Source organism: Rhinopithecus bieti, unplaced genomic scaffold (genome assembly GCF_001698545.2).
Source record: "Rhinopithecus bieti isolate Rb0 unplaced genomic scaffold, ASM169854v2 scaffold_26710, whole genome shotgun sequence".
NCBI lineage: Eukaryota > Metazoa > Chordata > Mammalia > Primates > Cercopithecidae > Rhinopithecus > Rhinopithecus bieti.
Window position 1 is genome coordinate 193,206 of NW_016811906.1, and position 15,328 is coordinate 208,533.

The window sequence follows — 15,328 nt, forward strand, 5'->3', positions numbered from 1 at the left end:
AAAAAAAAAAAAAAAAAAAAAAAAAGCCTTGGACCAGATGGATTCAGAGCTGAATTTTCCCAGGCATACAAAGAAAAGCTGCTGCCAATCCTACTGAAACTATTCCAAAAAATAGAGTAGGCATTCCTCTCTAACTCATTCTGTGAAGCCAGTATCACCCTCATACCAAAACCTGGCAAAGACACAATGAAAAAAGAAAACTACAGGCCAATATGCTTGTAGAAAACTACAGACCATCATCCCTATGATGAACATAGATGCGAAAAGTCTCAGCAAAATACTAGCAAACAAAATCCAGCAGGACATCAAAAAATTAATTCACCATGATCAAGCAGGCTTCATCATTCCTAGCATGCAAGGTTGGTTCAACATATGCAAATTAATGAATGTGATTTACCATATAAACAGAATTAAAAACAAAAACCATATGATTATCTCAACAGATACAGAAAATGCTTTCCATAAAATCCAGCATCCCTTTCATGTTAAAAACCTTCAACAAACTAGGAATTGAAGGAACACACCTCAAAATAATGAATCATTTATGGCAAATCCACTTCCTAGACTATGAACAATGTATCCTCAAACTGGTGAGAAACCAAATATAGTAAAAACTAAAGCAGGTGGCCTAGTCTCCATCTGCCCTCTCTCTAGACACCCCACCACTAGAAAGGTGATTAATTACAAATCAGAAAAGTAAATATAAAATTATAAGTATAAACATGAGAGTTTACATATACAGTCCTTTCTTGTTTGTCTTACTCTTCCTCATTCTCTCTGAAGGACAGATATGTGATACCTCGATTAAGAAGGATTTTTCTCTTTAACCAGTATGTTTTAAATGGCCCAAATTATTAAATAGAAAATTGCCACTGATTTCTGTGTGATCCTGGTGAATCCTGTTCTTTATGAAACCAAAATAGAAAGATCATATTAATGGTTAATACCAACAAGGGGTGGTGGATTATCATTTACATCATCAATCTACTCTTTACCCATTTGGAATGAAGCTATCAGAGGAAAACAAGAATGAACTAGATAACCTTTATTTTACTTCTAACTTTCAGACTTTTATGAAGTTTGCCATTAAATTGTAATAAAACAATTCAAAATTAAATACTTAATGTCACTATGATGCTAAGAGAATGTTATTTGCTCTTGAATAATCCAACTGAATAATCCAATCAGTTAAATGAACATCAAGAAATAATTTTCTTACCTTCTTGGGTCAAACAAGGTATCATCACAGAGCCACAGATAAACAGCTTTCTTAAGTCTTTCTTCCTTGGCTTTCCAAGGCCTCAGTAAGAACACTCCTAGCCCCAGCAATCACTCACCCAACATGCTACATTCAATCACTATCAGAAACAACCATCCAAACCATTTATTCTCATCATGAGGTTATGGGGAAACAGAATTAAAGTTACCAGTGGTTTCAGTATAAAACATGGTTTTAACATACAGTAAACCTTTACTTCTAATAGACTTATGAGCACTCTGCATTATGAATTCCTTTTCTGCTGTATTATACTCTATTAAAACCGAAATTTGTTTACTTGAAATATTACTAGAAAGTTCTGAAATATCAAATATTTTCATTCTGGAGGGTTTCTCCTACATTTAAATTACTATTTATAGCTTTAACAAAGATTTTAAGCAGCTAGATCAAAATTTCTAAGTTAAAAAAAGTGATAGAGGGATGGAGAATCAGGGTTTCCTACCTGTAGCAACATTGTGCAGAATTCCAATGGATGCAGTGTGATAAATTATATCATCACCATCATTTAAATAGTGAACATTATTCCTACAGTCTCTGCCTCGATAACCAAAAACGAGCTCCAACACAAGGTCCTATAATGATAATAATAAAACCATTATATTCTTCCTCATGTCTAAATGTTCACCATTGTTTTGTTGTATACATAATACTAGTGTTTGCAGTCAAAATGGAGTATACATTTTTGATATTTTACAAATTTCATATGAAAATTACAAAATTAAGCTAGTCATACTTCTTTATATAACCTGTTTTGGGCAGCTTAAACATACATTCTATACTTTTCTATATAAAGTTATGAAAAAGGAAAATGGAATCATAAGGTAGTCTGATACCAAGAACTTTAGTTCTTAAGATTTCACATGTTAAACACTGAGGTACAGTTGGCCTTACATATTCAAGAATTCAACCAATTCCGGATAGAAAATATTGGGGAAAAAAACAATAAAAAATAACATTTAAAACACAATATAGTATAACAAATATTTATACAGCATTTACATTGTATTAGGTATTATAAGTAATCTACAGATGGTTTAAAGTATGCAGGAGGATGTGCATAGGTTATATGCAAATTACTATGCCTTTTTATATAAGGCACTTGAGCACCTGTGGATTTTGGCATCCCCAAGGGGAATCTATCCCCCATGGACGTAGAGGGACTGTATTTTTTGTGTCCAAAAGAAAACAATTTTATGTTCATTGTTAATCAAAATGTCTGACCTACATACACGAGTCAGGATAAATTATGTACAAGTCACATACTTTGAAGAATCCAAACAGTACCTTCATTGTCGGTAGACAAAAACTAAGTATACTGTCTTGGACAATTCATGCTAAAGGTCTGGCAGATAATTCTGCAACTGAAAATGTACATTTCATTGACTTTGTAGGACTGGGTTGGGGAGGGAGCTACAGCAATACAGCAATCACCATCACACAGCTTTACACTTTGTTTATGTTTGATTTAGCAGAGTTTGGTTGTTTGCTGCTGATACTGGGATTATGAAATGCCTGGAGAGCCTTCCTTCTTCCTCAATTATTATGGAAGGCTACTTTGGTTGGGAGCAGAGACAGAAGGAGAAACAGCCTTCATGAACCCTGTACAGTGAATATACCGCCCAGGGTCAAAATTCCTATTTGGTATAAGTATTTAACTCTTTAATTTACAAACTCAAGCCACTAAGTTTTAGGTATTGCCAAGGTGTCTGTGCTTCTGTAAGCAAAAGATCATTCGCATATATTGAGGTTTAGGAGTTCTCTGAGATTCAGTTCAATTACGGTATTATTCACAGCAAAGCAAAAGGAAGACTAATTTAAAAAATTAGGATAACCAGAGAATATCAATCCAAAACTCAGACTTACATAAGAATTAAGTCAAACAAAAAAGAGCACCTAATACACTTACTTTCACGAAAACTAATGATAAGACTTGGATGTTTTATAAAAAAGAACTCTGGATACATTTCAGTAACACTGGAGAGTGAATTTTCCTTACCTCTATAGGCCTCTTTTTCTTGCCTACATTGTTTGTCTGGAGTTTCTCTGGCTGTGGTGGGGCTCTGCTCACCGGAGGCCTGCAACAGAGAAGTGGGAAGGTGGAAAGGCATGCAGCACTCAGTGCCTTCACTGAGTCTCTCACACCATCCCTCCCAGAGAGGTGTCTTGTCACACCTTCCCAAAGATGACTCATTCTGTTTGTGGTCCTCTAGACTGCCCTCTTCATCTTGAGAGCTTCTAAAGCAGGAAGGTAGAAAGAAAATATTACAACTTTCATTCATTTTATATATATTTTTTGAGATGGAGTCTCACTCTGTCACCCACGCTGGAGTATAGTGGCGCATTCTTGGCTCACTGCAACCTCTACTTCCTGGATTCAAGTGATTCTCCTGCCTCAGCCTCCTGAGAGGCTGGGATTACAGGTGTATGTCACCACATCCAGCTAATTTTTGTATTTTTTTTTTTTAGTAGAGATGGGGTTTCACCATGTTGGTCAGGCTGGTCTCGAACCCCTGACCTCAGGTGATCGGCCCACCTCAGCCTCCCAAAGTTCTGGGATTATAGGATAAGGAGTGAGCCACCACACCCAGCCTCTTCTCTTCTTTCTTTTTTCTTTTTTTTTTTTTTTGTTAAGACCAAGTTTCACTTTGTCACTCAGGCTGGAGTGCAGTGGCACGATCTCACCTCACTGCAAACTCTGCCTCCCGGGTTCAAGCAATTTTTGTGCCTCAGCCTCCCCAGTAACTGAAACAACAGGCGTGCACCACCACAACCCAGCTAATTTTTGTATTTTTACTAGAGATGGGGTTTCACCATGTTGGCCATGCTGGTCTTGAATTCCTGGCCTCAAGTGATCCGCCTGCCTTGGCCTCCCAAAGTGATGGGATTACAGGCGTGAGCCACTGTGCACAGCCTTACTTTTAATTTCTTTGGTGTACGTATCATAATGTAAATAACATAATAGCACAAAAGTAGATTGTTTATAAACAATGGGAAAATGTTAATTTAACATACTCAAATATTTCTTGATGGGTGCGTTAACAACAAAGCCTGGATTACTGCTCTAAAGTATCTAACAAGAGTATCTTCACATGGCAGGTATTCAATACATCCTTCTTGAAAGTGAATTTTCATAATATTTTTATGAACGTTCCACACTGTTAGCAACATAAATCACATGTGAGTTCAAATTTGTGCTCATCTGTTTCTCCATGCCCTTCACCTTCTCTACTTGCTGAAGTCCCTAGTATTGGTTAATGGCATTGCCATCAGATGGTTACTCAAGGAAGACATTTTATAGTCACAAAGCACTGTAAACCATACAACACACTATAAAAGGAAATTACTATTATTATTGCTTCCAACTCTCTCTTCCGTTATTCCATTTACTAAAATTTATCAACTTTGCCTACACAGTAGCTCTCAAATCTAGCCCCGCTTCTCTGTTCAGGATCTATTTATAATGTGCCCTGTCCCAACAGGTGTATTGAGTTCACAGTCTGAATTATTTAAATGTAGAAGCTCTTCTCTAGAACCTTTAATTTTTTAAAAAATGCAATTTAGTTTATTATTTTTTATCTCAACCATTATTCACATATTGAATAACCGGAACACTGAATTTAAATCAATCATGCACCAATCCCTTTCCAAATTTTAAGTTAATATTCAATTTGTAACACCTAAATCAGGAAATGATACAAATTAACTTTCCCATGTAAAAGACTCCAACATTTATGAACAAGTCTCATAAAATTAAAGGCATAAAATATACTTGCATTTTCAAAACGGTTGTCAAGTCATACATCAATAAAAGTAAATGTGTTATATCTTAAACATCCAATAAGAAATGAACGGGATGTTGATAGCAATATGAGGCAGCATATAAAATATATAAGCATGACTGGTGTTATAAAAAGTAAACATCCTTTTCAAGAATAAACAATTTTTTCAAGTTATTATAGAAATTTTGGTTTCAAACCTTCTTCATACACATTTTGGATGTCCACAAGTAAAATAAAACTGAATTTACCATATTTAACATTTAAAAATATTTCTGATAGGACCATTTCAAAGAATGATAGAAGCCTTGCTTTTTTCCCCAAGTCAACTTTGTTGGTGAACATTATTCTATGTTACTATCTGACAGCTTTAAATGTAACCCAAACAATAAACAGGTAATTTTTATCTAGATCCTATGTAACAATTAACCATATTTTAATTTTTATAAAGATCAGTTAAGCATATTTTAATTTTTATAAAGATCACTTATATAAAGTATATCATTGCGTAAAATAAAGTTATATAACTTATAAAATTATACAAGTTGAATTGATAAGTTTTAGTAGTACAGTTACTTATACAGAGTAAGTCTAATAATTAAGATGCTATTCATTTCAGTGGTACCAATTGCAAAGCAAAAAAATGTGCAAAATTGTGGAGAGGTAAAGAACACCAAGTAACATAGTATCCCATTAATGCTAATATGAGAGATGACAAAAATACAAAGTTAGGCTTTGTAAACACAGCAAAGAGAGGATTACCTGGAACCTCTTTTCAGCAGCAGATAAAGAGGGAAAAAGATTACAACATAAATTTGAATTGAAAACACTAGTGAAATACCTCCTGTAATAAAATATTTTAACAAGTTTAATGCAGACAACTATATTGCATAATATTAAAGGCCTGTTGTTTTCAGTTTATAATCCCAGCACTTTGGGAGGCCGAGGCAGGAGGATCACGAGGTCAGGAGTTCGAGACCAGCCTGGCCAACATGGTGAAATCCCACCTCTACTAAAAATACAAAAAACATTAGCCAGGCACGGTGGCAGGCGCCTGTAATCCCATCTACTCAGGAGGCTGAGGTAGGAGTATTGCTCGAACCCAGGAAACAGAGGTTGCAGCAAGCTAAGACCACGCCACTGCACTGCAGCCTGGGCAACAGAGTGCGACTCCGCCTAAAAAATAAAAAAACAGAAAAAAAGAGAAAAGAAAAGGCATAAGACTGGGCACAGTGGCTCACACCTGTAATCCTAGCACTTTGAGAGGCCGAAGCAAGAGGACTGCTTGAGCCCGGGAGTTTGAGACCAGCCTGGGCAACACCGTGAGACCTCATTCTTTATAAAAAACACAATTAGCCAGGCCTAGTGGCATGCACCTATAGTCCCAGCTACATGGGAGGCTGATGTGGGAGAATCACTTGACCTGGAAGGTAAAGGCTGCAGTGAGCTGTGATCACATCACTGCACTCAGCCTAGGCAACAGAGTGAGACTGTCTCAAAAAAAAAAAAAAAAAAAAAAAAAAAAAACAAAAAAAAAAACTTCAATAATAACAGGGAATCACAAGAAAGGTGAAAAAAGAAAAAAACAAATGAGAATTCAATATATTTTATGTTGTGAACTTTAAAGCTTGCCATTCTTATTTTTCTGCAATGTAATCTGAATTTTAAACAAAACATTTAAGCTTATTTTTAAGAATGGGCACTGGCACTAAAATGTTAATTTAAAAAGCTGGTAGCACTGGAGATACTTCAAAGGAAATTGTCTAAAGAGCCTAAGTTCCACCTGTTCTGACCTAAGAGGGTTCCCCAGTCAGTGAATCCAAGCAGGCAGAATTAGTCACTCGGGACTATACTGAATTTAGAATTTTGCTAGTAAAAGAAGTAATCTTTAAAAGTTTTTTTTTTCTCTCTCTTAATAGCATAATGATCAAAACAAAATTGGAAGGAATCACAAAAGTCATTTCATCCATTCTCCCACTGACACCAGGAACCTTCTTTACATGTCTAGAACAATCATTGTATAGCATTGATGACAACTGGTCATCTAAACTCTGTATAAATACTGCTTGTGACAGGGAGGTCACTTCTACATAGAAAGTCATTCATATCCAAGATAACAATGATATCTCCATTTAGTTTTCTTGTTTTGAAACAAGATTCCCAGAATAACAATAATTACTTTTTTGAGACAGGGTCTTGCTCTGCCACCCAGGCTAGAGTGCAGTGGTGTGATCATGGCTTTGTTAAGCTTTGACCTCCCATGCTCAAGAGATCCTCCCTGCCGCAGCGTCCCATGTAGCTGGGACCACAGGTGCACACCACCACACCCAGGTAATTTTTTTAAGTTTTTTTTTGTAGAGATGGTGTCTCATCAGGTTGGCCAGGCTGATCTTTAACTTCTGGCCTCAACCGATCCTCCAAACTTAACATCCCAAAGTGCTGGGATTACAGGTATAAACCACTGCACCTGGTCAACTAATTTTTCTTTATATGAAGTGGCCTCCCAACCTTCCTTCCTTCTGTGCTTTCTTCCAGCCCATTATAAACTATCCAAGTCTCCTTTAAAATGCAGAGATCAGTACTGAGCAAGCTATTCTAGATGTGAGGCTAGATCCGGGTGCATTAGTTATGGTAAAAGAGTATAAGATTTTATGGCCCACTTCAGAGGTTGCTTCATACTCTGAACTCATATCTTTGTACACACTACTCTGCTTAAAACTAGACGACAGATTCCTGCTGTAGATCTAATATTAACAGGTGCCTATTATTTGAGTTTCTGCACAATCTGATCTCAAATTTACAGTTTTCATCCTTATTTCCCAGCATTTTCCTAGTGATACCTTACCCCCAAACCCCCGGCCCCAAAACAGGGTCTTGCTGTGTTGCCCAAGCTGGAGTGCAGTGGTGCAATCACAGCTCACTGCAGCCTCAAACTCCCAGGCTCAAGAGACCCTCTCACCTCAGCCTCTTGAGTAGCTGGGACCACAGGGCTGCCACCACACCCAGCTAATTTATTTTTACTTTTATTTTTTGTGGAAACAGGGTCTCATTATGTTGTCCAGGCTGGTCTTGAACTCCCAGGCTCTAGCAATCCTCCCATTTCGGCCTTCCAAAGTGCTGAGATTACAGGCCTGAGCCACAATTACAGGCCTGAGCCACCATGCCCAGCCATAATACCTTTTTTAACTTATAAAACAGACTAGGCATTTCCACACTGTCTTGTTTCAGAAATTCTTTCAAGACATTTTCATATCACCAAAGGTACATATAAAAGTACCCCCAAAGAGTCTTTTCCTACATGTCATTTTATTAAACATACAAATATCATAGTTACCCTCTTTTCATCTTTTAAAATGAATGAATAGATTAAACATGCACTAAATTGTGCTAACAGGTTTAAAATTGAATAGTCTTTCACTTAAATATATGTGTGGTTAGGTCTGTTTTTACGAGCTTCTGAAACTTAAGGAAAACCAAAACTATTTATTGGCATTGTAGTAGTTTGTACAGTCATATGTAAAACAATTTATCATAATGAAGACCCTTATAATAGCAACCATATATACTATCTAAAAATGCAACTCTTTCATAGAATTTGTCCTACTTCATTTTATAATGCTTTGTTGACAAATGTAGTTAAATGTTTTATAGGGAAAAATAAATACCTTAAAATACTATAAAGAATAAAATAAAGGGTAAATTTTGAATAAAATATTTTCTTTTATAAAACACTTACCTTACTACTCCCTGCCTTCAAAAGGAGCAAGGGGAAAAAAGTAGGAAAACATAAAATTTGATGATGAATAGAATAGAGCATTTTAGCAAACAGAAGAAAGGCAACATGTCAACAGAATTTTAAGGAAATACAAAAATGTCTAACTTATGTCACATTGATTTAAACATTGATTTAAATATTTTTATTCACAAATATTGAAAATTTGACAAAAAACAACTACTTTAAATACATAATATTTGTTATAAAAACATTTATTGGCCAGGCAAGGTGGCTCATGCCTGTAATGCCAGCACTTTGGAAGACTGAGGTGGGTGAATCACTTGAGGTCAGGAGTTCAAGAACAGCCTAGCCAACATGGTAAAACACCGTCTCTACTAAAAATAACAAAAATTAGCTGGGTGTGTGGTGCGTGCCGGTAATCCCAGTTACTCAGGAGGCTGAGGCAGGAGAAATGTTTGAACCCAGTACGTGGAGGTTGTAGTGAGCCAAGATCGTGCCACTGCACTCCAGCCTGGGTGACACAGCAAGACTCTGTCTCAAAAGAACAAAACAAAACAAAAAACAAAAACGTTTATTAAAAAATATTAAATTATCACTTAGGAAAAAAATCCACAAAAGTATCAACCAAATAGGAGGGTTATTGTCATCAGAAGCCATTTTTCCTTTTAAGTGAATATTTGATAAGTATTTAATTGCTTTTAATTTTTTTTTCATTTATTTATTTTCCCAGAGACAGGATCCCACTCTGCTGCCATAGGTGGAGTGCAAGGGTGCGATCATAGCTCACTGGAGCCTCCAACTCCTGAGCTGAAGCAATCCTCCTGCTCAGCCTCCTGAGTAGGAACCTCCTGGTACAGGCATGTACTACCATTCTTGGCTAATTTTTCTATTTTTTGAAGAAATGGGGTCTTGCTGTGTTACCCAGGCTGGTGCTAAATGCCTGGTCTCAAGCAGTCCTCCCATTTCAGCCTCCTAAAGCACTGAGATTGCAGGAATGAGGCACAGCATTTGGCTTGTTTTGCATATAAAGTGTTTTATTTCATATTTATGACAGTAATACATGTTACTTAAAAAAGCAATTATTTAAATAAACCATGAACCATATTATCTCCTCACAAATATTCTAAGTTGGTAAAAAGAGATACGAATCTCTTCATTTTTAATCTCCTTTGATTTTTTTTCATTTTGTGAAAATGAAGTCACATCAATGACTTCTGCCTTGTCATTTTTTCTTTTTTTTTTTTTAAGGCAAAGAGCAGTGCTTGGACCCTGCCACGGGGCCCAACAGATCCCCTGTCTCCCTCCCCACACCTTGTCATTTTCAAAATATTCAGCAGGGTTGAAATTGTAAAGTAAATTGAGAACAAAATGCAAAGCAATTTGAAAAATTAGGAAACAGCTGCAGAATAAACTAACATCAAAGTTTACAGTTATGACAGTGTTAATCATTCTTCATGAGTAGTAAAATATTTCCATCTATTAGAACATGCCTCACTTCAGCAATGGGTGGAAATTTACATTTAAGTGTTTTACCGTGAACGAAGCAGTCTACAGATTACAATTAGGTCACATTTTCTGACATACCAAATTTATCCGATAAATAATTTTTTTAAAAAATCAATATAACAAATGAAAGAAATCTATGGGAATATCTAGAGCTCCTTCTCCCCACAGAACACTTTTCACTTTTCATTACTTAGGAGACATAATTTTCCTTAAGTCATATTAAGCACTCTACTTCAAATATTCTAATTAGAATATTTAAATAATATTCCATTTTCATATTTATCTGTATTTCTCTAATAAATACATATGTAGTGCTTATTGCTTTGTGAATATTTAATTTCAGAAATAATGTTTAAGTATTTACCAGGTACCTCCTCAGTTAACTTTTATTTCATTCCAAGGGATAAGGTGTCATTGGTGAAGACCCACTATCTAAATTCTTGATTTACATTATTTCATTTAAAACTTGAAATACACCATAAGTTAGGGATTATAATGTTCATTTTGCCACTTAGGAAACTGAGGTTCAGAAAGAATGAATAATATTTCAAACACACACAACCGATAATGATAAAAATGAGTATTCTACCCATTTGTCTGACTCCAGAATTCATGTCCTTTGCACTATACGATGCTGTATTCTAGCAAGTTACTTGAAACATGGAATATGGAATTCTGTACAAGTACTTAGATTATGGTATACTGTGCTTTCTTAAAAATACCCCTAATTTAATACTTTGCCTCTTTATACATAATGAAAAACTGGATGATCACTCTCCATCCCCCTTCCTTAAGTGACCTCCCATTGCTATGACCTGAGGTACATGAGGTATACCATCAGTAAACAACACCTGGAAGAGGAGCTGAGGAGGCACTGTGTCCTTAACATTCCATCTACAGCTTCCCTGGTAACGCTGGGGTCAGTCAATTCACAAAATCTCTCAGTTCTCCCCTTCCCCATTACTAATGTGTTTTTCACCTTAACTTCATCACTTTCCCCGAATATAAAACCCATAGGTGCAAACTCAAATCCCTCTGACAAAGCTTTCCTGTAATGTCACTTCTATCTCTCTGAGTTCCAAAACTCTTCAGCACTATCCGAAATGGCCACAAATTCGCTTGAATTTTCTACAAATCCTGTTCAACTGTGAATGAATTCCCTTTTATTTTTAATTTCTCCCTCAAATTGTTCTACTAACTTCTCATAATAAAGTTTTCCTCACCACAGCCTTGTTCTCACCTCCCAGGGCTGTTCCCACCTCCCACTCCCTCTGTTCCTTCTTACTGTTTCTGGTTACCTTTTCCTTTTTTGTTCTTTAAACCTCTTTGCTTCGGAAGTCCATGCCATTCACTGCTCCATATCCCTTTTTATTGTTTACCACCTTTGATTTTGAAAAGATCAGGTTCACAATTTATTTCTTAATCTGTCATCTAGCTCAGAGACTTTATTAAAAAGTGATCTCTGAATTACTTTGGGCAGCATGGCCATTTTCACAATATTGATTCTTCCTATCTATGAGCATGGAATGTTTTTTCATTTGTTTGTGTCCTCTTTTATTTCCTTGAGCAGTGGTTTGTAGCTCTCTTTGAAGAGGTCCTTCACAACCCTTGTAAGTTGCATTCCTAGGTATTTTATTTTCTGTGTAGCGATCGTGAATGGGAGTTCACTCATGATTTGGCTGTTTGTCTATTATTGGTGTATAGGAATGCTTGTGATTTTGCACATTGATTTTGTATCCTGAGACTTTGCTGAAGTTGCTTATCAGCTTAAGGAGATTTTGGGCTGAGATAAAGGAGGTTTACCTCTGGCAGAATTCAGATGTGAATCTGTCTGGGATTTTTTTGGTTGGTAGGCTACTAATTACTGCCTCAATTCCAGACTTTGTTATTGGTCTATTCAGGGATTCCACTTCTTCTGGTTTAGTTTTGGGAGGGTGTATGTGTTCAGGAATTTATCCACTTCTAGAGTTTCTGGTTTATTTGTGTACAGGTATTTATAGTATTCTCGGATGGTAGTTTGTATTTCTGTGGGATCAGTGGTGATATCCTCTTTATCATTTTTTATTGTGTCTTTTTGATTCTTCTCTCTTTTCTTATTTATTAGTCTGGCTAGTGGTCTATCTATTTTGTTAATCTTTTCAAAAAACCAGCTCCTGGATTCACTGATTTTTTTGAAGGGTTTTTTGTGTCTCTCTCTCTCTCCTTCAAATGTGCTCTGGTCTTAGTTATTTCTTGTCTTCTGCTAGCTTTTGAATTTGTCTGCTCTTGCTTTTCTAGTTCTTTTAACTGTGAGGTTAGGGTGTTGATTTTAGATCTTTCCCACTTTCTCCTGTGGGCATTTAGGGCTATAAATTTCCCTCTAAAGACTGCTTTAGCTGTATCCCAGAGATTCTGGTATGCTGTGTCTTTGTTCTCATTGGTTTCAAAGAACTTATTTATTTCTGCCTTAATTTCGTTATTTACCAAGTAGTCATTCTGGAGCAGGTTGTTCAGTTTCCATGTAGTTGTGTGGTTTAGAGTGAGTTTCTTAATCCTAAGTTCCAATTTGATTGCACTGTGGTTTGAGAGACTGTTTGTTATGATTTCCATACTTTTGCATTTGCTGAGGAGTGTTTTACTTCCAATTATGTGGTCAATTTTAGAATAAATGTGATGTGGTGCTGAGAAGAATGTATATTCTGTTGATTTGGGGTGGAGAGTTCTGTAGATGTCTATTAGGTCCGCTTGTCCAGAGCTGAGTTCAACTCCTGATAATCCTTGTTAATTTTCCATCTCATTGATCTAATATTGACAGTGTGGTGTTAAAGTCTCCCATTATTATTTTGTGGGAGTCTAAGTCTCTTTGTAGGTCTCTAAGAACTTGGTTTATGAATCTGGGTGCTCCTGTATTGGGTGCATATATATTTAGGAAAGTTAGCTCTTCTTGTTGCATTGATCCCTTTACCATTATTTAATGCCCTTCTTTGTCTTTTTTGATCTCTGTTGGTTTAAAGTAGATTCAATGCTACCCCCATCAAGCTACCAATGACTTTCTTCACAGAATTAGAACAAACTACTGTAAATTTCACATGGAACCAAAAAAAGAGCCCATATAGCCAAGACAATCCTAAGTAAAAAGAACAAAGCTGGAGGCATCACACTATCTGACTTCAAACTATACTACAGTAACCAAAACAGCATGGTTCTGGTACCAAAACAGATATATAGACCAATGGAACAGAACAGAGGCCTCGGAAATAACACCACACATCTACAACCATCTGATCTTTGACAAACCCGGCAAAAACAAGCAATGGGAAAGGATTTTCTCTTTAATAAATGGTGTTGGGAAAACTGGTTAGCCATATGTAGAAAAGTGAAACTGGACCCCTTCCTTACACCTTATACAAAAATTAACTCAAGGTGAATTAAAGACTTAAACCTGAGACCTAAAACCATAAAAACCCTAGAAGAAAACCTAGGCAATACCATTCAGGACATAGACATGGGCAAAGACTTCATGACTAAAACACTGAAAGCAATAACAACAAAAGCCAAAATAGACAAATGGGTCTAATTAAACTAAAGAGCTTCTGCACAGCAAAATAAACCATCATCAGAGTGAATAGGCAACCTACAGAACGGGAGAAAATTTTTGCAATCTATCCATCTGACAAAGGGCTAATATGCAGAATCTACAAAGAACTTAAACAAATTTACAAGAAAGAAACAACCCCATCAAAAAGTGGGCGAAGGATATTAACAGACACTTCTCAAAAGAAGACATTTATGCGGCCAACAAACATGAAAAAAAGCTCATCATCACTGGTCATTAAAGAAATGCAAAGAAAAACCACAATGAGATACCATCTCACACCAGTTAGAACGGAGATCATTAAAAAGTCATGAAACAACAGATGCTGGAGAGGATGTGGAGAAACAGCAATACTTTTACACTGTTGGTGGGAGTGTAAATTAGTTCAACCATTGTGGAAAACAGTGTGGCAATTCCTCAAGGAATACTATTTGACCCAGGAATCCCATTACTAGGTATATACCCAAATGATTACAAATCATTCTACTATAAAGACACATGCACACATATGTTTATTACAGCCCTGTTTACAATAGCAAAGACTTGGAACCAACACAAATGCCCATCAATAATAGACTGGATAAAGAAAATGTGGCACATAAACACCATGGAATACCATGCAGCCATAAAAAAGGATGAGTTCATGTCCTTTGCAGGGACATGGATGAAGCTGGAAACCACCATTCTCAGCAAACTAACACAGGAACAGAAGACCAAACACCACATGTTCTCACTCATAAGTGGGAGGTGAACAACAAGAACACATGGACACAGGGAGGGGAACATCACACACAGGGGCCTGTCAGGGAGTGGGGAACTAGGGGAGGGATAGCATTAGAAGAAATACCTAATGTAGATGATGGGCTGATGGGTACAGCAAACCACCATGTCACATGTATACTTATGTAACAAATCTGCACGTTCAGCACATGTATCCCAGAACTTAAAGTATTAAAAAAAAAAAAAAAAAGTGATCTCTCCCCATAAAATGGCCTTGCATATGTCCTTATTTTTTTATTTGCTGATTGTAGACTAAGACCAATAACTCCCATTAAAGACAACCTGACTTTTTAGAAAATTTTTGAAATGAGGATTGTCTATGCTTGAATAAAGGCACATGGATAGGCAGGCCTTTTCAAAACTGAATCACAATACCGCTCACATGCTTCTTAAAAGTACTTGGTATTGCATTCCGTTTTATTATCTCCTCCAACCTCATCACATACATTTATAAAAGTTAGCAAATAAGATGAATCGTATCAACCTTATATATATGTATAATTTCCTAAACCACTAGTGTTAATACATAGTGTTACCACCAATAGGGTTTTGTTTTTGTTTTTTTTTTTGCAGGTTTTTTTTTGAGACAGGGCCTCATTCTAACACCCAGGTAGGAGCACAGTGGTGCCAATCATAACTCACTGCAATCTCAACTTCCTGGGCTCAAGCAATGTTCC

At 36.4% G+C, this 15,328-nt stretch overlaps 1 protein-coding gene across 1 annotated transcript in view; it reads right to left on the minus strand.

Annotated features, from left to right (window-relative positions):
* The window catches only part of EML5 (EMAP like 5), a 205,258-nt gene that overhangs the window by 32,198 nt on the left and 157,732 nt on the right, over nucleotides 1-15,328 (minus strand). Inside the window, 4 exon segments of the mRNA XM_017895377.1 lie at nucleotides 1,722-1,851; nucleotides 3,276-3,354; nucleotides 5,818-5,826; nucleotides 8,792-8,806. Of these exon segments, the coding sequence (XP_017750866.1) occupies nucleotides 1,722-1,851; nucleotides 3,276-3,354; nucleotides 5,818-5,826; nucleotides 8,792-8,806 (233 nt within the window).